Source organism: Phoxinus phoxinus (assembly GCF_949152265.1).
Source record: "Phoxinus phoxinus genome assembly, chromosome: 14".
NCBI lineage: Eukaryota > Metazoa > Chordata > Actinopteri > Cypriniformes > Leuciscidae > Phoxinus > Phoxinus phoxinus.
The window spans coordinates 32,742,671-32,766,670 of record NC_136889.1 but is presented as its reverse complement, the minus strand read 5'-3'; the positions used below and the strand labels follow the sequence as shown (position 1 = coordinate 32,766,670).

Below are 24,000 nucleotides of genomic sequence, written 5' to 3'. Positions count from 1 at the left end.
AGCCTTCAAGATTTACCAGTTTAAGTTGGAAGTTTAATTTCCTGGTCTGTGCTCAAAAAGTGAATAAATGGATTATAAATACAGTGTAAATATAATTTAGTACCATAAAATCCCATAATAATACAAAATATTAAATAAGAAACATTATAGAACTAAAATATAGTACATTTATTTCATTGAAATAAAAAAATTACTTTCGGCCATTTTTGACCGATACGTGAAGAGCACCAGAGGAACCGTTCTGCTCTTTTACACTCGTGCTGTAGTGTTCAGGCTCCACTAGAACAGGTTTTCTGCTTGAATGTTGATTATTCTCCTCATATTCTCCATTGTTGCGGCTCCTCTCTTCCCAGTCTGTCAGTAACACTCTGTTTACTTCCTGTCTCTATGAAGCCCCTCCTCCTGAAAAGCACACTGTGCTCTGATTGGTCGGCTGGAGCAGTGTGTTGTGATTGGCCGAGCGCTTCGAGTGTGTTTGGGAAATGTCCCGCCCCTAATTACCATAACCGCCATTTTAACACACTACTAACTAACTCGACCAGGCCCCGCCCCTTTATTCTGCGCATTAATTATTATAATGAGGAATATTGTGACGTGTTCGTTCCCGGAAGAAACTCAAGACTACAATGGAGGCGTTTCAGGAGTTCAGAAACACTGACGCTGATATAGAGAAGAACTGGAGCTTTCTCATGATCAACAGCAACATTACACACTAAAGATGGAAACAAGCATCATTCGTCCTAGATGTAGCTTTACATTTAAAGTTTAAATTTACACATACACTTAATAATTATGCAATGTTTCTTTGTTTTTATCCAGCCTCTGTAACTTGGTATCACTGGAACTCAGAGAGAACTTGCTGACATATTTACCAGAGTAAGTGCACACCTCACTGTGTGTGTGTGTGTGTGTGTGTGTGTGTGTGTGTGTGTGTGTGTGTGTGTGTGTGTGTGTGTGTGTGTGTGTGTGTGTGTGTGTGTGTGTGTGTGTGTGTGTGTGTGTGTGTGTGTGTGTGTGTGTGTGTGTGTGTGTGTGTGTGTGTAGCAAATCAATGTTTATTCCATTTTGTTCCCATCAGATCTCTGTCTCAACTTCAGAAACTTGAAGAACTGGATGTAGGAAGCAATGAACTGTATAATTTGGTAAGTGTTGAGATGTTCACAACATGCTTTAAAATTAATATAGAATAGATAATAATAATAATAATGTCTTTGGCTACACAAGGCTTGGATTATATCCGCTGTCACGCCATCTCTGGATTATTGGGCTGAATATGATGGTCACATTTAATCCTAAAGTCAAAAGAAAAAATAAAGTTTGTTTCGCATGAAGACATATCACACAGACACACACACACACACACACACACACACACACACACACACACACACACACACACACACACACACACACACACAGAGTCGTGTACAAAAGTTAGTATACACCTCGCTGAATCTGTGAAATGTTAAATACAGTGCAGAAGTGCTAAATGTTTTCGGGATCACTGATGAAGGGTTGATCGCTGATGAAGGGTTGCACTTCTGCACTGTATTTGTGTTCTCTGTAAATAAATCTCGTGAGCTTTTTGGCCGATATTCGTGTGCGGATCTTCCTCCTTTTTTATATTTTATATGGTAAAATACTTTTTTAATGTTTTTTAAAAGATTTTGTTAAAATTTTGTTTATATTATATTATATTATATTATATTTTATATTATATTGATTTATTTGTTTATATTATATTTTATATTTTATTGATTTATTTGTTTATATATATATATATATATATATATATATATATATATATATATATATACATATACACACATATACATATATATATATATATATATTTAATTGGAATAAAGGAATGATGTAAAATACTATCATAATGTATAAGTATTTAATATTTTTTTAATTAAATATTTATTTATTATTATATTTTATATTATAACTTTTATTATATTTTCTTTTTAGTTTGTTATATTGGTCAATTTATTGATTATATTTTCTTAATTGGAATACAGGAATGATGTGAAACACTACCATAATGTATGAGTATTTTATATTTTATTTACTTATTTAAATATTTATTGATTGAGTTATTCAGGAGTTTTTTGCATTACAAGAATATGAATTTGGAGAAAAAAATTATGATAAAATGATAAAATCAATTATAATAAACACTGAAATACAGATGAATTATTTTTTTTTAATCATTTGTATAGTGACAGATAAAAAAGATAAATATAAAATATTTGTCTTTATGCTAAACGTCTGCAATGTGAAGCATGTTTCTGTCGCGTGTCTTGAGATTCCCAGTAACGGATGATTCTGTGTTTTCTTGCATTGATCTGCATTGTTGTGTGTGCCGGTAACATGCAGCGCTGTGTGTGTTGCTGATCTGAACTTGTCACGTGTGTGTTCTTGCAGCCGGAGACGATAGGGTGTCTGGTCAGCCTGAGAGACCTGTGGCTGGACGGGAACCAGCTGGTGGAGATACCAGCGGTACAGGCTTTCTCAAACTCACTTCCACAACACACTTCCTATCAAGCTCATAATGAAGAATAGCCCCATTTATACGATTCTCTAAATCTATTTATAACGATTATAAGAACAGTTACATTTATATTCATTTTCATAATTATAAGTCATGCATTTTTCAATCTGCATGCTCATAATCCACTATACACTGATTTATAAATGATAACATATAAAATTAGTTTTCTGCACCAATTAGTTATCAATTATGTCTTTAATGGCTAATATTTGCATTCGAGGTCATGAATATGGTAATTATCATTTGTTAAAATCTATATCTCTTCAGCCATATGCATGGTATTGCTTATTGCAGTTTGAAATTATACTTAAAAAATATTGTTGCAGTGTTTTGCTAGTAAGTAACATAAAAAAATATCATTTTTTCAACTGTTTGTATTAATTATTTGTTTTTTATTTAATTGTTTTATTGTTCATTAGTTACGTTTACAAATAATCAACTTAAAATGTATAATAAGAACATGCTTTAGAAAAAATGCATCCCATGTTTCACTTTACTTAAAGCCATCAATTCTGCATTTATAGAGGTTAGCAACTGTAATATTACTTACATTAAGCATTTATAAGAACACACACTGCTATTAATAACAATATATTCACTTATTTGACAGAAATAAATCTTAATTACTAAAGCATCACTAACTATAATTACATTATAGCAATGCAGGCTTCATCTTTATAAAAACATTTATCATACGACTGACCAATTATTACTTTAGTCATTTTCAGTGCACTTCATAATCCATTACACTGACCTATTATAAGTAACTAATTATTAAAATAATATAAATGTAACTATAACTGTTCTTATAATGCAGTAAAGGTCTTAATGAGTCTTTATAAATATATTTATAGAATAGTAATACTTGCTTATAAATAAGTATAATGCAATATCTATTCTGCTCCTGTATACACACTTGATTTGAGTTATTCTCGATTCATCAAGAACAAGCTACTCGACTTCCTCAGGATCCTAGAGGCTTTCCTGTGTGGTTGTGTTTACGCGTGTGTGTGTGTGTGTGTGTGTCTCAGGAGCTGGGCAGTATGAGAAGCCTGACGTGTCTGGATGTATCTGAGAATAAGCTGGAGCATCTCCCGGATGAGATGGGGAATCTGCTCTGCCTCACGGATCTGCTGGTGTCCCATAACCTCATCGACCTGCTGCCAGAGGGCCTCGGTCAGCTCTCACACACACACACACACACACACACACACACACACACACACACACACACGCTCACACACACTCATATCAGCACACACGCTCACACACACTCATATCAGCACACACACACACACACACACACACGCTCAAACACACTCATATCAGCACACACACACACACGCTCACACACACTCATATCAGCTCACACACACACACACACACACGCACGCTCACACACACGCATACCAGCTCACACACACATACCAGCTCACACACACACACACACACACACACACACATGCTCACACACACTCATATCAGCTCACAAACACGCATACCAGCTAACACACACATACCAGCTCACACACACATCTGCACTCGCTCCAGTTCACACACACATCTGCACTAGCACCAGCTCACACACACACAACTGCACTCGCTCCAGTTCACACACACATCTGCACTCGCTCCAGTTCACAGACACACATATCAGCTCACACACAGATCTGCGCTCACACACACATCTGCACTCGCTCCAGTTCACACACACATCTACACTCGCTCCAGTTCACACACACATCTCACTCGCTCCAGCTCACACACACATCTGCACTCGCTCCAGTTCACACACACATCTGCACTCGCTCCAGTTCACACACACATCTGCACTCGCTCCAGTTCACAGACACACATATCAGCTCACACACAGATCTGCGCTCACACACACATCTGCACTCGCTCCAGTTCACACACACATCTACACTCGCTCCAGTTCACACACACATCTCACTCGCTCCAGCTCACACACACATCTGCACTCGCTCCAGTTCACACACACATCTACACTCGCTCCAGTTCACACACACATCTCACTCGCTCCAGCTCACACACACATCTGCACTCGCTCCAGTTCACACACACATCTGCATTCGCTCCAGTTCACACACACATCTGCACTCGCTCCAGTTCACACACACATCTGCACTCGCTCCAGCTCACACACACATCTGCACTCGCTCCAGCTCACACACAGATCTGCACTCGCACCAGCTCACACACACATCTGCACTCGCTCCAGCTCACACACACATCTGCACTCGCTCCAGTTCACACACACATCTGCATTCGCTCCAGTTCACACACACATCTGCACTCGCTCCAGTTCACACACACATCTGCACTCGCTCCAGCTCACACACACATCTGCACTCGCTCCAGCTCACACACAGATCTGCACTCGCACCAGCTCACACACACATCTGCACTCGCTCCAGTTCACAGACACACACCTGCACTTGCTCCAGTTCACACACATATCTGCACTTGCTCCAGTTCACACACACTCACATCTGCACTTGCTCCAGTTCACACACACATCTGCACTCGCTCCAGCTCACACACACATCTGCAATAGCACCAGATCACACACACACCTGCACTTGCTCCAGTTCACACACACATCTGCACTCGCTCCAGCTCACACACACATCTGAACTCGCTCCAGTTCACACACACATCTGCATTCGCTCCAGTTCACACACACATCTGCACTCGCTCCAGTTCACACACACATCTCACTCGCTCCAGTTCACACACACATCTGCGTTCGCTCCAGTTCACACACACATCTGCACTCGCTCCAGTTCACACACACATCTGCACTCGCTCCAGCTCACACACACATCTGCACTCGCTCCAGCTCACAGACAGATCTGCACTCGCACCAGCTCACACACACACCTGCACTTGCTCCAGTTCACACTCACATCTGCACTCGCTCCAGTTTACACACACATCTGCACTCGCTCCAATTCACACACACATCTGCAATAGCACCAGATCACACACACACCTGCACTTGCTCCAGTTCACACACACATCTCACTCGCTCCAGCTCACACACACATCTGAACTCGCTCTAGCTCACACACACATCTGCACTCGCTCCAGTTCACACACACACACATCTCACTCGCTCCAGCTCACACACACACACACACATCTGCACTCGCTCCAGTTCTCACACACACACATCTGCACTCGCTCCAGTTCTCACACACACACATCTGCACTCGCTCCAGTTCACACACACATCTGCACTCGCTCCAGCTCACACACACATCTGCACTCGCTCCAGCTCACACACACATCTACACTCGCTCCAGCTCACACACACATCTGCACTCGCTCCAGCTCACACACACATCTGCACTCGCTCCAGTTCACACACACATCTACACTCGCTCCAGTTCACACACACACACACACACATCTGCACTCGCTCCAGTTCACACACACATCTGCACTCGCTCCAGCTCATTCGCAATTGTGTGATATAAATTCAGAATTGCGAGTTATAAAGTCCAATTCTAAAGAAAAAAAGACTCGAGTTTACATCTCACAATTCTGACTTTATATCTCCCAATTGCGAGTTATAAAGTCAGATTTGCGAGATATAAACATGCAATTCTGAAAAAAAAAGGTCAGAATTTGGAGTTTATTTCTTGCAATTTTTAATCACGCAATTCTGACTTTATAAAAGTCGCAATTACCTTATTTTATTTTTCATTCTGTGGAGGAAACAAGCTTCCATACAATAGTGATGATTGATTTTTTTAAGCCGTATTCATACTGTGATATATCTCTTTCCTTAGGAAAATTAAGACGGCTCTCGATTTTGAAAGCAGATCAGAACCGATTACTTCAACTGCCGGAGAGCATCGGGAACTGTGAAAGCCTGACAGAACTAGTGCTGACAGAAAACCAGCTGGTGGTGAGTTCTTTTTTTTTTTACATTTACTTTATATGTAGTTTATATATGTATATATTTACTTCTTATGGAAGCTTGTTTCCACCACAGAATAAAAAAGTTTTTAAAAAAAAGTTTTTATCTCAGAATTGCGTGTTTATAAAGCCACAATTGCGAGATATAAAGTCAGAATTGCGAGCTATAAAGTCAGAATTGCGAGCTATAAAGTCAGAATTGCGAGTTATAAAGTCAGAATTGCGAGCTATAAAGTCACAATTGCGTGATATAAAGTCACAATTGCGAGATATAAAGTCAGAATTGCGAGTTATAAAGTCACAATTGCGAGTTATAAAGTCAGAATTGCGAGATATAAAGTCAGAATTGCGAGTTATAAAGTCACAATTGCGAGTTATAAAGTCAGAATTGCGTGATATAAAGCCACAATTGCGAGATATAAAGTCAGAATTGCGAGCTATAAAGTCAGAATTGTGACATAAAGTCAGAATTGCGAGATATAAAGTCACAATTGCGTGATTATACAGTCACAATTGCGAGATATAGTCACAATTGCAAGATATAAAGTCAGAATTGCGAGATATAAAGTCACAATTGCAAGATATAAAGTCACAATTGCTAGTTATAAAGTCACAATTGCGAGATATAAAGTCACAATTGCGAGATATAAAGTCACAATTGCAAGATATAAAGTCAGAATTGCGAGATATAAAGTCACAATTGCGAGATATAAAGTCACAATTGCGAGATATAAAGTCACAATTGCAAGATATAAAGTCAGAATTGCGAGATATAAAGTCAGAATTGTGACATATAAAGTCAGAATTGTGACATATAAAGTCAGAATTGTGACATATAAAGTCAGAATTGCGAGATATATAGTTAGAATTGTGTGATATAAAGTCAGAATTGCGAGATATAGTCAGAATTGCGAGATATATAGTCAGAATTGCGAGATATAAAGTCAGAATTGCGAGATATAGTCAGAATTGTGTGATATAAAGTCACAATTGCGAGATATAGTCAGAATTGCGAGATATATAGTCAGAATTGCGAGATATAAAGTCAGAATTGCGAGATATATAGTCAGAATTGCGAGTTATAAAGTCAGAATTGCGAGATATAAAGTCAGAATTGCGAGATATAAAGTCAGAATTGCGAGATATATAGTCAGAATTGCGAGTTATAAAGTCAGAATTGCGAGATATAAAGTCAGAATTGTGAGATATAAAGTCAGAATTGCGAGATATAAAGTCAGAATTGCGAGATATAAAGTCAGAATTGCGAGATATATAGTCAGAATTGTGTGATATAAAGTCACAATTGCAAGATATAGTCAGAATTGCGAGATATATAGTCAGAATTGCGAGATATAAAGTCAGAATTGCGAGATATATAGTCAGAATTGTGTGATATAAAGTCAGAATTGCGAGATATATAGTCAGAATTGTCTGATATAAAGTCACAATTGCGAGATATAGTCAGAATTGCGAGATATATAGTCAGAATTGCGAGATATAAAGTCAGAATTGCGAGTTATAAAGTCAGAATTGCGAGATATATAGTCAGAATTGCGAGATATATAGTCAGAATTGCGAGATATAAAGTCAGAATTGCGAGATATATAGTCAGAATTGCGAGTTATAAAGTCAGAATTGCGAGATATAAAGTCAGAATTGCGAGATATAAAGTCAGAATTGCGAGATATAAAGTCAGAATTGCGAGATATAAAGTCAGAATTGCCAGATATATAGTCACAATTGCGAGTTATAAAGTCAGAATTGCGTGATATAAAGTCACAATTGCGTGATATAAAGTCACAATTGCGAGATATAAAGTCAATTTATTGTAAATTATTCTTGAACTGAACAAAGTATTTAAAGGGAGAAGTTTACATTAAAAACATAACACGTTAAAGTTTGATGTTAAATCCACTATTGTTTTATAGAGAGTTGTTCAATGGTCTATACAGTTTTTAATGCAGTTACATCAGAAGTAACTAATTAAATGACAGAAAATTAGGGTAATCCCTTAATTTACTTTTCAAGGGAAAGGTAATTAAATTACAGTAATTAATGACTTAATAACGCATTACACCCACATACTTTATTCAACACTCTTCATGCTCTGTAATGCAACACGCTGCTCATTCTCACCTCAGGAAAACATTATAAAGAAATGGCTTAACATTGCTTAATGCAGTTATGAAAATACCATATTAATAAAGCATACTATTTAGAGAGAATCCAGAAGAGCCCAGAATATAAACGCAATGTTTCAAAGTTTCACGTTATGTGTTTTCCTCCTATAGAAAACTATAGAAAGTGTGCCTTAAAGGTTGTGTAGGTAAGAATTGAGTAAAGACCTTTTTTTCAAATTGGCTTAAACTGTCTTTATATACCAATACATAATTAAAATGTAAGTACTTTGAAAAAGAGAGTATACAAATTGAGTGACTATAGTGTATTTAATCTTCAAAAAACACAGCTCATTAATTCCTACCGGGACGAAACAAGTGATTGGCTTGCGCGACTGTCACTCTCCGTCGCCATGACTACCGCCGCTATTACTGGCTCTGCCCACGTGCGCGCAGTCGCGCACCCGTTTTTAGGCGGGAGTGAATGGAATTAATGAGCTGTGTTTATTGAAGATTAAATACACTAGAGTCACTCAGTTTTTTATACTCTCTATTTCAGAGTACTTGCATTTTAATTATGTATTGGTATATAAAGACAGTTTAAACTAATTTGAATAAAAGTTTTTTTTAGGCAATTCTGACCTTTAATGCATTAAGACAGCTAAACCAAAAGACCAAATTCAGTATAGCCTTGCTACACCTTATTGATGATGTAAACTACAGTGGTCAACATTTGAAGTGGATTAAAACCTTTCATCAAAGTTACACATGAATTTTGAACCACACCCGTTCTTGTCTTAGGATAACTTTGATGAACTTTTTTGATCCACTTCAAATGTTGACTTCTGTATACAGACAATATCACAGTCTTAATTCATCCATTGTCCATCAAGCTTTTTTATAGTTTCCTTTGGGAGAAAAACCCTCAATGTGCCATTTGAGCTTGTCTGTACATAGTATGCTTTATTAATAAGTTGTGTACTCCATTTGGTCCTCAGATATTGATGTCAATATTAATGTCTTAAGCATTTTCTAATCATGTCCTGTTGACAATAAAATGAGTAAAATCAGCAACCGTAAAGCTGCGTTCACACTACAAGCGACAAAGCGACACGTTACCATTGATTTCAATGGGGAGCGGGCGTTTTCCGGCGACGCGCGATCGCGGCCGTTGGCGACCTGATGGGGCGTGTCTGGTGACGCGACAAAGTTGAGATTTGTTTAACTTTATGCAAATGAAGAGCGACTTTCGAGAGCGACAGCCAATATGAGCGAAGTCAGTGGAGCGCGTGATCATCCGTCACTCTCTGACAGAGGCAAGTTGAACGAGAAGCTAATTTTAGCCGTCAGAAACTGTGCTGTAAGTGATGTATCTCCGTGTGCATACAGTGGTGTTCACAGCACTGACTCAGAGCCGGATTGGTTTTGTGAACCCGTATTTGCCCGTTTGTTGCAATTAAATAACCTCGATGGCAAAAAGCACTCACAGTTTCTCGTTCATCTTTAATATTATGCATGTTATACTGATTACATTTATATTTAGAATTTTCCTTCCAAAATGTGTGTTTGTAGTGGCAAGAAAACGGATTTGTTGTCTACAACATGGAGGAACATCCGTGAATGTCACTCACAAACATTACTAGGCAACCAGTAGCGGGAACGCCCACTAGCGACCGCACCGCCAGCCACTGGCGACCTGCAGCGACAAAGCTTGTAGTGTGAACGCAGCTTTAGTTGCCCGTCTTATTTACCTCTGTTGATTTAGATCAGATAAAAGCCAAATACCGTTATATTGGTTATGAAAACAATAAACTCTGAATTATCAATGACAAGCAGCAGCAATGAAAAGAACAAAGTTGCAGCAGCAATGAAAAGAACAAGCTTGGCACGCCTTTCCCATTGAAAATGAATTGAGTTTGATGAGAATGTGTGGATGACTAAAGTGAATATTTTAAATGGTGGGAAGAACTTTGATATGCAGAGTTTATTATTGTTGAATATTAATCATACACTGCAAAACATGCTTTTCTTACTTAGTATTTTTGTCTTGTTTCCAGTCCAAATATCTAAAAATGCTTAAATCAAGATGCAGTTACTGAAGTGGTAAAATGCCATAAGATAATATGTCTTGTTTTCTGGGGGACTTTTTGCTTAAAACAAGCACAATTATCTGCCAATGGGGTTTGAAACATAATCTTGTTTCTGTTTGAATTAAGATTTTTCTTGGCAGATCATTTTCTTTTTTTAAGCAACAACTCGCTTAATTTTAATTTATTTACCCAGAAAACAAGACATATAATCTTATGGTATTTTAGCAATCTGGTAAATGCATCTTGATGTAAGAATTTTTTGATATTTGGACTGGAAACAAGACAAAAAATACTAAGTAAGAAAAGCATGTTTGGCAGTGTAGGCATGTTCCCCTGACAGTAGATGTAAAGTAATTTCGAAATGTCTGTGTTTTTATTGTCTTTCAGAATTTGCCAAGAAGTATTGGAAAACTAAAGAAACTGTCCAACTTCAACTGTGATAGGAATCGACTAACGTCTTTACCGAAAGAGGTATGCCATCCCAGTCAATGCGGCTTTTCCCATCATTCTCTGTGGCAGCACGAGAATGATAAACTACACACCTAATGTAAATCTTTTTCACACTTGCCTGATGGCTTATGCTACCGCTAACCCGGATGTCGAGGTCACTTCCATGATTTGGGAAAAGCCTGTAAAAGTCTTGCGCGATCACCCGGTGTTGCTGAAAAAGTTTTATGGTATATCCAATTTTTTTCATTTTTTTTTTCAAAGTGTTGACAACTTGGTGTTAATTCGCCTTTGGCTAAGCCACGCCCTAGAATGTAGATTGACCAATCACAGCGCAGCCAATAACGAGCTCCCACAGAGGGTCCGACACTTTTTCACAGCGCTCCATTGACTTTAACACAGGCGGCTCATATTTTTGGTCTCGGCAGGCTATTACGTCGTCGTTTTATTAAAAATATGGTTAAACGTTGTGCCCGGGGCATTTGTAACACAGATACGTGTTTCCCAGAGAGGTTGGAGGGGGGTGTCCGTTTTTCCCCCTTCCCAAAACCGAAGTTAAATACTGACAAGTGTCGTCTTTGGATTAAACTGTGTGGACGTCCTCAGTCAGCGAAACCCCTCAAGATCAACAACACACTTTTGCTCTAAGATACATTTAGCTTTTAACCTTACTGTGAAGTTACACTAGTTACACAGTTTTATGCTGGTTTAGGTTATGATTTCGGTTCTCTACCCTAATTGTTGATACGCTAGCACACGCTGCTAATAAATACAACTTTATACTCGCGTAGTCCGTTTGCTTTGTAAATAATAACGATTATAGAAGTGAATAGAGACCTACCCAGCTTTGCATGAACAGTGTTGCTCCTTGATATTGTGAGTCCCAGCCTCCGTCTCCATTAGGATATGCGGTGGTCCATTTTTTGACTGTGACCGTTATGCTTTTGCCTCTATTTGGATCTTGTTGTTGCTTGTGTTTCGCCGGTATGTCTTGAATATAGCCTTCGAACACACACTGCAGCTGCTTTTGCCTACTTCTATCGGACACTTTATTTGCTGCTTTATAAAAGTTTGATAAAATGTCATCAGGAAGAGCCGTCACAGCATAAGCCATGTTGATACCAAACCAGAGCCCAGATGAAGTTGTCGGAGGTAGCAACCGTAACTAAGGGGGGCGGGGCTTTGCCAAAGGTGAATTAATAATTGTTGCAAACTGGTACTATCAACCAAAAAAGTGCATTCCTGGAACTGGGCGTCGTTACACTACATCCTTATGCATCGCTTTCTGCCAGGACTTTTACGGCCTTTTCCTAAATAACGGAAGTGATCTCGACGTCCAGGTTAGCGGTAGCATAAGCCATCAGGCAAGTGTTATTTAAATAAACTCCTGATGTACTTACAAATTTTCCAATGCCTCGTTCTATGAGTACAGAACCTATTTGTACTACTGTAGAAGTTTGGCACTATTCCTGCCATTATTAGTGCGGTAATTTACCAGATACAACCTTGGATCCATTAGCGCCTGCACTAAGCCATTCAGCTGATATCTCTAAATAAGCTCGAACTTTAATAATGTTCGACCAAGGGAAAAAAGCTCCTGGGGGGTGTTTGGCTCGAGGTCATGGTGCAAAAGACCCTAGGTTGAAATTACTCCGAACCATCCCTTTAATGCTCATCACACCCTAATTACGATCTCCCAACTTAAACAGGGACTTGATGGCAGCATAACAAACTATTTTATAAAACATCTGTCACACTTCTCTGTGCCTCTGTTGGTGAAACTGTGTTCACTCAGTTTGCCTACAGCAAATTCTTACTAACTGCTCTGATATACTTGGAACTAGTTTGTCTTGCTGCAGCTTGTTTACTCATACACTATACATTTAGACTTCACTTTGCAAGCATGTTCACCAAATATGTTTAACAGTATCAATAATGGAAGTTATGTTTTTATTGCATACTGTTTTGCTAATTACTTTTATAACAAGACTTTTTTAAGTGTGGAATAAGAGTTTGTCTTTTGTGTCGGCTCAAAATCGTCCTGCAGATATTTTTGAACTGAAATGCTGAAGTACTCCTACGTTGGGTTAAAATGTCAGTGTGTTTCTTTTTAATGGCTACCTTCACTGAAGGACATTGTTGGTTATGACTAAAACAAGGCCTTGATGTTTTCCAGGGTCTTGACCTGAATTTTTTGTGACTTGAACAAGGCTCTTTTTGTTAGTTATACATGAATGAACTGAAATCTTTAAGGTTAGACCATACAACTGCGATAAGAAATTAGGTGCATTTTGATTGTCTGTGATGTCACAGTGCTGTAATATTTCATTAGTTAATAGTTTTGTGGTGGTTTATTATTAGAGGCCATATTCTGCCCTTTTCAAAGTCTTGATGTTGTTTCTGGGCTCTACTATGACAGGTTGATTATTTCCCTCATATTCTCCATTGTTGCAGCTCCTCTCTTCCTAGTCTGGCAGTAACGCTCTGTTTAGTTCCTGTCTCTATGAAGCCCCTCCTTCTGAAAAGCACATTGTGCTCTGATTGGTCGGCTGGAGCAGTGTGTTGTGATTGGTCAAGCGCTTCAAGCCTGTTTGGGAAATGTCCCGCCCCTCACCATAACCGTGAGTTTGCATGTAATCTACAATTAGATTCATTGCAAAGTATTCTTACACGCATAAGGAATTTGTCTTGGTGATGGTGACAGAAACTTTCAGTGTAGAATCACAATCAGCCTTTTCCCTCCCGCTAGATGAGTTCTTACAGTTCTTGGTAGGGTTGTCAAAAAGTACCGACTTCGGTACCAAGTCTAGGGAGTGGGAGTGAGTCCTCTAAGTTGAGTTTAGGGAGTGGGAGTGAGTCCTCTAAATTGAGTTTATGGAGTGGGAGTGAGTCCTCCAAGTTGAGTTTAGGGAGTGGGAGTGAGTCCTCTAAATTGAGTTTATGGAGTGGGAGTGAGTCCTCCAAGTTGAGTTTAGGGAGTGGGAGTGAGTCCTCTAAATTGAGTTTATGGAGTGGGAGTGAGTCCTCTAAATTGAGTTTATGGAGTGGGAGTGAGTCCTCCAAGTTGAGTTTAGGGAGTGAGAGAGTCCTCTAAATTGAGTTTATGGAGTGGGAGTGAGTCCTCAAAGTTGAGTTTAGGGAGTGGGAGTTAGTCCTCCAAGTTGAGTTTAGGGAGTGGGAGTGAGTCCTCAAAGTTGAGTTTAGGGAGTGAGAGAGTCCTCAAAGTTGAGTTTAGGGAGTGGGAGTTAGTCCTCCAAGTTGAGTTTAGGGAGTGGGTGCGAGTCCTCCAAGTTGAGTTTAGGGAGTGAGAGAGTCCTCTAAATTGAGTTTAGGGAGTGGGAGTGAGTCCTCTAAATTGAGTTTAGGGAGTGGGAGTTAGTTCTCCAAGTTGAGTTTAGGGAGTGAGAGAGTCCTCTAAATTGAGTTTAGGGAGTGGGAGTGAGTCCTCTAAATTGAGTTTAGGGAGTGGGAGTGAGTCCTCTAAATTGAGTTTAGGGAGTGGGAGTGAGTCCTCTAAATTGAGTTTAGGGAGTGGGAGTAAGTCCTCTAAATTGAGTTTAAGGAGTGGGAGTGAGTCCTCTAAATTGAGTTTAGGGAGTGGGAGTGAGTCCTCTAAATTGAGTTTAGGGAGTGGGAGTAAGTCCTCTAAATTGAGTTTAGGGAGTGGGAGTGAGTCCTCTAAGTTGAGTTTAGGTATTGGGAGTGAGTCCTCTAAATTGAGTTTAAGGAGTGGGAGTAAGTCCTCTAAATTGAGTTTAGGTATTGGGAGTGAGTCCTCTAAATTGAGTTTAGGAAGTGGGAGTAAGTCCTCTAAATTGAGTTTAGGTATTGGGAGTGAGTCCTCTAAATTGAGTTTAGGGAGTGGGAGTGAGTCCTGTAAGTTGAGTTTAGGGAGTGGGAGTGAGTCCTCCAAGTTGAGTTTAGGGACTGGGAGTGAGTCCTCTAAATTGAGTTTAGGTATTGGGAGTGAGTCCTCTAAATTGAGTTTAGGGAGTGGGAGTGAGTCCTGTAAGTTGAGTTTAGGGAGTGGGAGTGAGTCCTCTAAATTGAGTTTAGGGAGTGGGAGTGAGTCCTCTAAATTGAGTTTAGGGAGTGGGAGTGAGTCCTCTAAATTGAGTTTAGGGAGTGGGAGTGAGTCCTCGAAGTATAGTGTGTGTGTGTGTGTGTGTGTGTGTGTGTGTGTGTGTGTGTGTGTGTGTGCGAAAAACAAAATAAAAAGCTTTAAATAAAATAGCATAATATGGCCTCTTTAAGACTCTCTCAACTCTTTGTTTTGCCTCTTGCTTGGAGAAATAGCACAAGCGTGTGTTGACTTCAGTAAATCTCCCTCTGGTGTGAGCGTGTGTGTCACGAGTGCTTTGGTCTGCATGTCGACTCATCCGATAGTGACCCTGCTGCTTTCATTGGTCTAATGACAGGTAATCCTTACACTTCCTAACCAGCAAATCCAGTTTCAGGGCCTAATCCAGTTCAGTGACACCACACCTCAGGTCAGTCAGTGTTATTAGCATACTGTCCTGTGGCAACATGCCATCACCTGTCACATGACTCCAGTCACATGACTTTGGCTGCTTGTACAAACTGTAGTACTGTGTGTTATTGTGGCATGTCTCGGGATGGACAAACACGGCTCTTTGTGTTACTGTTCTGCCTCTAGTGTCTTCTTCAACGGTCCTCAAGTGTCGTATGCTCTTGAGAAAACCTCATTTCTTATTCTGAAAGGGTTTTTCATGGTGGAATCTGAATGAGATTTAAGGAATGTTATTGTCTTGTTTAAACAATGGCTTTGTATGAATGAGGCAGCTTGTTCTCTGAGAACGTTTGCTCAGCTGTGACCTCTCTGACCTCACACAACGGTTCAGGCACAAAAGCCAGCAAAATGTCATCTTGTCATATTATTTAATCTTCAAGCTATATCAGATTATTAATCGCTATTGTTCTCATTTGGAAATTTCTTTTTTCATTTCTTCAGAATTATTGCACGAATCAAGAGATGGTCAACTCATTACACAAGGTTTATTTGAGCTCATAACTAGCTGGACATTTTTGCAGATGATTGCTTAATCGAGAGAAGCAGGAATCGTGATTGTGATATGAATTAAAATATGATTAATCGTGCAGTTAAAATATAAAGTGATTTTGTTACCTGGGATCAGTTTAATACCATTTCATTAGTTGTTATGCCTCTAAAGTAAAATGTTAATTCCAGCTATTGTTAAAGATCATCTGTGGTGAAAATCAAGCTTTTAATGTAGTTTATGTGTCTATGTGGTGTTTTTAATCTGCTTTAAGACAAACCATGTGTAAATTCATAAGTCAACAGCATTGCTGAGTATTTTCTCCTTAAAAATGCAGTGAACCAAAGACTCAAGTCTCAAAAACACGGTTTGAAATCGCTTACTCTCATGCAAGTAAATTTTCTGTCATCTTTGCAGGACTGTGATATGAAGAGTGTGTGAAGTATTCATACCTGTTAACATTTGGGTACTAAAATATGGGAGATCTGGAGGGGGAGGGGGAGGGGGAGTGTGTGGCTTGGTTAAAAATAAAAATTTCTGTGATTACTCCAAATTAATGTAGAAACAACAAAGACAGTATATTTTAAATATTTGTCTAAAAGGTAGTAAATATACAGAAATTTAATAAAGTTATCAAACAGTTTGCACTGCATAAATGTTAAATTATACATAGATTAATCCTTATTAAAGTTACAAATGTTCTTTAGTCAAGAGCAGTGAGTGTTTTTCTCTGTTCCCTTTGTTCTTTGATTAACTTTACTGACAGAAAGCTTTATTTGGCTACTGTCCCTTTAAGATACGCGGATCTCACACGCACCTCATTCTCTCACAACTCTTCTTTGTTCAATTAAAACTATTTAACTAATTTAAGAGTGCCCAGTCTGCTTTTATGAGGATACTCGACAAAACGGACATTTTTGCAGAATTGCGTGTTAGTTCGGTCAACTTCAAGCCGAAAGAAAACTCGATTCTGGCGCTCAATTTGTCTTTGCGTGAATGGTTTAAAAGCATTTGAAAGAATAAAAGCGCATCATATAATGTAACGCCAGCCAAAGGATGACAGAAAAAATGGATGCTGCATTAATTACGTGAAATATTTACCACGGAGTCTTCTCCTCCCATTTCTACCAGTGATCGCTTTATTCAATTTCCAACGTCGATCTGCGCACGTCAACAGCGCTACAGAGTTGTAGCTCACAAATGGGTTGAAATGTGTATGAGGTGTTGATTGCGCAAATAGGACGGTTTCATACAAGATCTGGCAACTGGGCAACCTTGCAATAATATATTGATGTGATTATTCATATAACGACGTTTGGGAACACAAATTACGGGAGTTTCACGGGAGAAAGGACAAAACGGGAGGGGGGCGGGAGATGGGTGTGAAATACGGGAGACTCCCGGGGAAAACGGGAGCGTTGACAGGTATGGAAGTATTACTTATGTCATTGTTATAGCCTACCTCCGGTTTCACAGTCCACACTACAACGTGAAAACGCTGTTTTCAAAATTATCCACTTTGGAGAGAAGGCCAAAATGGAGAGAAAAAGATTTCAAACGAAGACATGTTAGTGTGGACAAGGCCTTACTGTGTTCATGTTATTGGGTTCTCTACTGTCTGTCTTCTCAGTCATGTTCCTGCTGATGTTGGTATAATGCTGTGCTCTCTCGTGACAGGGTTTATCAGGGGTCTCCAGGGCCTTTGCTCATGTTGTTTTCTGCTGTGTCTCAGATCGGTGGCTGTTGTAGTCTGAATGTCCTGTGTGTGAGAGAGAACCGGCTGACACGAATCCCTCCTGAGCTCTCGCAGGCCGCGGATCTGCACGTGCTCGACGTCTCGGGAAACAGGTTCGTCACACACACACACACACACACACACACACACACGCACACTCGTCTCATCAGTGGGCTTGATGAAGACTGGAGGCGTCAATGAGTTCCTCTGACGCGGATGTGTGTTATACATTTATATGAGGCTCAGATCTTACGGACTCCAGAGCTCATTTTAAGGGGAGAAGAAGAGATTCTGGTTTAATATATATATGGTTTTAATACATCTGTGGATGCAATCGATTATGATAGAAAATTCAGGTCCCACTTAATATCAAGTGGCTTTAAGTACTATGTACTTACATTCAAATTAATAATTTGATGCAATGGCCTTATTGTGTACATAAGTTACATTGTACTTGTCTTTTAAAAATACCCGCATGTCATTACAGCGGTAATTAATTTATTTATTACACGGTTTACCCTTCCCTTACACCTTAACCCACCCTTCAACCCTTAAAGGGATAGTTCACCCAGAACTGTAAACTCTGTCAGTAATGACTCTCCCTCATGTTGTTCCCCGTCAGACTTTCCTTCATCTTCGGGACACTAATGAAGATATTAGTGATTAAATCTGAGAGTGTCTCACTCCTCCAGAGGCTTCTGTTGTAATTGAAACTTGCCGGCCCAGAAAGTTAGTAAAGACAATGTTTAAAATAGTCCGAGTGACTACAGCGGCTCAACCTTAAATTTATCAAGCGACCAGAATACCTTTTGTGACTTTATTGAACTCTTGTTGTTCTGGGTCGCTGTTGTTCAGCGCTTCTGGGTTGTACGTCAGAACGGAGGCTTACTATTGGCCAGCATCACACACATGACCAGCGTCGGCCAATAGTGAGCCTCCGTTCTGACGTACAACCCAGAAGCGCTGCGCTGTTACACTACGTGAACTCACTCAGAGGAACACACAGAAGAACATGAAGTTTCATTTTTGGGTGAACTAACCCTTTAAACCCCTAAACATAACACCACATCTGTCCCTAACCGTACCCGTATCACACCTCATAGCAGCAAAAGTGTTTTACAATACAACTTGAACACAATAAGTACATTATACTTATTTTCCAATGTAAGAACATAGTACTTACAGCCACTTAATATAAAGTGTGACCAAAATTCATATAACTTATGGTCATGTATTCACAACGGAAGTCAGTTGGACTGGGATAAATGCTAAACATAATTATAGACACAGGGGTATATTATATATGTTAAAGATATACTTCATCCAAAAATGAAAATTCAGTCATTAGTAGCTAGTTTACACACAAAGTTGCGAATTTAACTTGGAATATCGCAAAAAACATTTGCGAATAAAGCAGTGTTTGCATCCCATGTGTTCAAGAGAACAAAATCATCACAAGTAGTTGCAATCAGGCTTTTTTCCCCTCATCATAAACGAGTGTGTGTCAGAGCGTCGCAAACACTATAGTCGAGATCATGTTTGTATTTATTACAGTTTGATGGCAGATTTAGTCGCAGTAAACGGTGCAAGCGGCTCGTGACCGAACACCGACTGACTCAATGGCATTTATATTTAAGCAGAAAATCTCAAATGCAAATCGCTTACGGCACATGTTTTTTTTAGTGTCATCATCATGATCAAGTAAACAGAAGATGTGTCCTTTTAACTGAAAAGCTCTGATTGGGGGATTTCAACTCTTGACACCTGGCAACCACAAACATGACAATAACAAAAACAAACAACGTTTTGGTCTCTTTTTTCGACAAAAATAGAGATTTTGGTAAAGTTTTTATTTTTTTTAACTACATTTTAAATACATCTGGTATTTAACAATATTGCATATTGATATAGTCACAGTTATCATGTTATGACCTTGGTGTCGTTTTATCTTAGTCTTGGAAAAAAAGTTCACAGTTTAGGTCTGAGTTTACAAAAACAAACAATATTTTGTCTCTTTTTTTTTTTTTTTTTTTTTTTTTTTTTTTTTTACAAAAATCGAGATTTTGGTAGTTTTAATTTTTTTGCTACATTTTAGGCCTAATCTCCTAATCTAAATCTTTATAAATGCCTCGTTAATTAATTCATCTTCCCGGTACTTTAGACCGCGGTGGAAACGCAGACAGCAACAGGCCTGGGGGGAAAACAGTTCCTGGGACAAATTGTTCCGGGTAATTTCGGTGGAAACGCGGCTTTAGTCTGGTATTTAACAATACGTTGATAGTCACGGTTATCATTTTAATGACCTTAGTGTCGTTTTGTCTTAGTCTTGGAAAAAGCTCACAGTTTTGGTCAGAGTTTACAAAAACAAACAATATTTTGTCTCTTTTTTTTTCAAGAAAAATAGAGATGTTATTTGAAAAGTTTTAATTTTTTAACTACATTTTTAGTCTGGTATTTAACAATATTGCATGTTGATAGTCACACTTATCATTGAATGACCTTGGTGTCGTCTCATCTTTATATCATGGAAAAAAAGCTCACAGTTTAGTTCAGCGTTTACCAAAACAAACAATATTTTGTCTCTTTTTACCCCCCAACAAAAATAGAGATTTTAATAAAGTTTACATTTTTTAACTAGATTTTAGTCTGGTATTTAACAATATTGCGTGTTGACCGTTACTGTATCATTGAATGGCCTTGGTGGCGTCTCCCAGTTTTGGTGTGAGTTTTGAGAGTTTTCAGCATTAGAGAAAGCAGAAGCGTGTCTTGTGAATGATATTCTCTGTCTGTGTGTGTGTGTGTGTGTGTGTGTGTGAAGGCTGCTCTACCTGCCCTTGACGCTCACGACTCTCCGGCTCAAAGCGCTCTGGCTGTCGGAGAACCAGTCGAAACCCCTGCTCACCTTCCAGACGGATGTGGACCCCGAGTCTGGAGAGAAGGTCCTGACCTGCGTGCTCTTGCCTCAACAGCCATGCGAGTCGGAAAACAAAGGTACAGACACATCTCTGATAGGTGTGCAAAACACTGATACTTTTCATGGAATAATGTGCAGAAATCGTCACTTGAAGTGCAAGTCCTGAAGTGTCCACTAGTGTCTCCCTGTGAAGACTTCCTTCCCTTTACCTCTGTACAGATAAACGTTATCAAAATGATTCCAGTTCACATGGCTATGCAGAAGTGACAAAAAATTCTGTATTATGAATTTTGAAGGCCAGACATATATATCTATCTAACATATATATTCAAATGCGCAAACCTATAGACTAAACACGTAATACGCATGTCCACGCCGTCTGCGTTTTCACAGATTCGCGTTTTTGAAGTTCATGCAGAGATGATAACGCTTTTCAAAATGATTCAACGCGAGCACCTTGAAACCTATTTCAATGTCTGCGTTCTCGCGCACCAAACACTGTTCTGAGGATAGGCGGCCAGATCGCGTTAAGGGTTTTCTGTTAGAACGATGTCGTGTTAGCGGCCCTTAAGTTAATAACTAATGACCTTTACAACGGAAGTGAATCAATCAAAACTAACTTTAGCTGGACAATAACTTTATTCTAGAGCTGCTGTAAAACCAAACCAATCTCTGGTACATTAATTATTAGTGGTGCTTGCCAAAGGCAAGGCATCACTATTGTTATCGCTTATACTTAAATTTCGGCACGCTACTCCTCCCGCACCGTTTGTCATAGACCCATGAATGAGGTGTCAAACCGACCGGTTTATTGAGGAGAGCTGTGCTATGACTTTTATAAGCGATCGGGTGTACGATGTTCGTCCGGCTGGCGATAAATAGGCCGAAAAAAGTTCCGTAGAGTTAACATTGGCACAAAATGTAAAATGCTATGTGTAGGATAAGTTTGCTTTAAGAATGGTAGATCTTTTATTTATAGATATTTTCCTTGTTTTTTAGGCACGAAAGAGTTTCATATGCTTGTAGAGTTACTTTCAAAATGAATACGTTATAGGCGTGTGCAATATTGAAAAATGATATTTCAATATTTCTGGGATTTTATTGATAACGATAATTAGACGAAATTTTGCGGAGTGTGTTTATTGTGTTGGTACTTTGGCAGGCTTAGGACTTCGCCTAAAGTTTTAGGTATCCTGCGCCAAAAACTGAGACTCCTAAAGTTTTTGATATTCTTCATATGCTATATGGGGGTCTGTTCGCATCAGTGACAGAAATGATCTTTTCCAATAAGATTAAAATGATTTTTACCTTTTATAAAGCCATTTTTAACCTAATTAAATGCATGCATAATTTTTTTTGTTTGTAAAATTCTTACATTAAATCAAATTCTATTAGAATAAGACACAATAGGGCTGTTACCAATCAAATTAAATCAGTATCAACAAAATCTTTGAAGTGACATTTAGATGCTTTTACACAGACTGTTTAATGCAGCTCAGAGGGACATGAGTGCGTTTAACCTGCCGTTACAAATGCAGAAATAATGTTTTTATGTTTTAAACATAAAATTTTGAATATAGATATTATGAAATTATTTTAAAAATTCTAACTGCCAGTAGGTAGCAAGTCACTGTTCATGAGAGAGTCATTGAGATTCAACCGATTCATTCAAACGGCTAATTCTTTCTGGAACGAAGCATTTGACTGTCTTAACGAGTGAATCATTGAATCATTCATTCAACCGATTCGTTCATTCAGTAATGAAACACCGCTGTGTGGCGCTCACAGATGCAAAACAGTCCTGTGCTTTTGTTTGTTTGGAACCGTTTTCGTTGGCGAAATAGAGCAAAAACAGGCAATACTGTCTAAAATGTCAGTCACTTAATATTAACGCCTTGTTTAATATGCTTTTACTAAAAGACGTGGACTTCAGGGAGGGAAATGTTAAAGAATGTTTCCATTCCAGCCAACAGTACAACACTACACACTACTACAAATACCTCAAAGCTACACACTACAATACTACACACTACAACACTACACACTACTACAAATACCTCAAAGCTACACACTACAATACTACACACTACAACACTACTACAAATACCTCAAAGCTACACACTACAATACTACACACTACAACACTACACACTACTACAAATACCTCAAAGCTACACACTACAATACTACACACTACAACACTACACACTACTACAAATACCTCAAAGCTACACACTACAATACTACACACTACAACACTACACACTACAACACTACACACTACAACGCTACAACACTACACACTACTACGCTACACACTACAACACTACAAACTACACACTACAACACTACAACACTACACACTACTACACTACACACTACTACGCTACACACTACAACACTACACACTACAACGCTACACACTACAACGCTACACACTACAACACTACACACTACAACGCTACACACTACAACGCTACACACTACAACACTACACACTACAACACTACACACTACAACACTACAACACTACAACGCTACAACACTACACACTACAAACTACACACTACAACACTGCACACTACAACACTACACACTACAACACTACAACACTACACACTACAACACTACAACACTACACACTACAACACTACACACTACAACACTACACACTACAACACTACAACACTACACACTACAACACTACAACACTACACACTACTACTCTACACACTACTACGCTACACACTACAACACTACAAACTACAACACTACACACTACAACACTTTCCAGGCATGGATAGATTGTCGTGATCTGCAGTTTATCTGCAAGAATAATCCGAGGTTTTTGGGTGTAATGTTTTGCTTTCATCTAGCGCAGATCCTGTGGGGTTTATCTGGGGCTCGACCCGCCTGCGTGTGTGTGTGCGTGTGTGTGTGTGTGTGTGTGTGTGTGTGTGTGTGTGTGTGTGTGTGTGCACACGTGTGCGTGTGTGTGTGTGTGTGTGTGTGGTGAGCAGGTCTTGATATCTCTGCCTCTCCTTCTCCACACTGCAGCGGATTGGACGATTAAAGAGCTTATCTCCTCTGAGCTCGACCTCAGACTCTCCCACATCATATCTTATATGCATATCTCATATCTCATATCTTATCCACTGCCACTGAAGCTCG

The 24,000-nt window shown here is 39.1% G+C and overlaps 1 protein-coding gene across 1 annotated transcript in view; it reads left to right on the top strand.

The window, feature by feature from the left end:
• Nucleotides 1-24,000, top strand: part of lrrc1 (leucine rich repeat containing 1) — a 111,146-nt gene that overhangs the window by 41,550 nt on the left and 45,596 nt on the right. Inside the window, exons 5-12 of the mRNA XM_079634694.1 lie at nucleotides 820-876; nucleotides 1,079-1,142; nucleotides 2,434-2,508; nucleotides 3,592-3,736; nucleotides 6,379-6,497; nucleotides 11,103-11,186; nucleotides 17,913-18,028; nucleotides 20,734-20,906. Of these exons, the coding sequence (XP_079490820.1) occupies nucleotides 820-876; nucleotides 1,079-1,142; nucleotides 2,434-2,508; nucleotides 3,592-3,736; nucleotides 6,379-6,497; nucleotides 11,103-11,186; nucleotides 17,913-18,028; nucleotides 20,734-20,906 (833 nt within the window). The remainder of the gene's footprint in view (nucleotides 1-819; nucleotides 877-1,078; nucleotides 1,143-2,433; nucleotides 2,509-3,591; nucleotides 3,737-6,378; nucleotides 6,498-11,102; nucleotides 11,187-17,912; nucleotides 18,029-20,733; nucleotides 20,907-24,000) is intronic.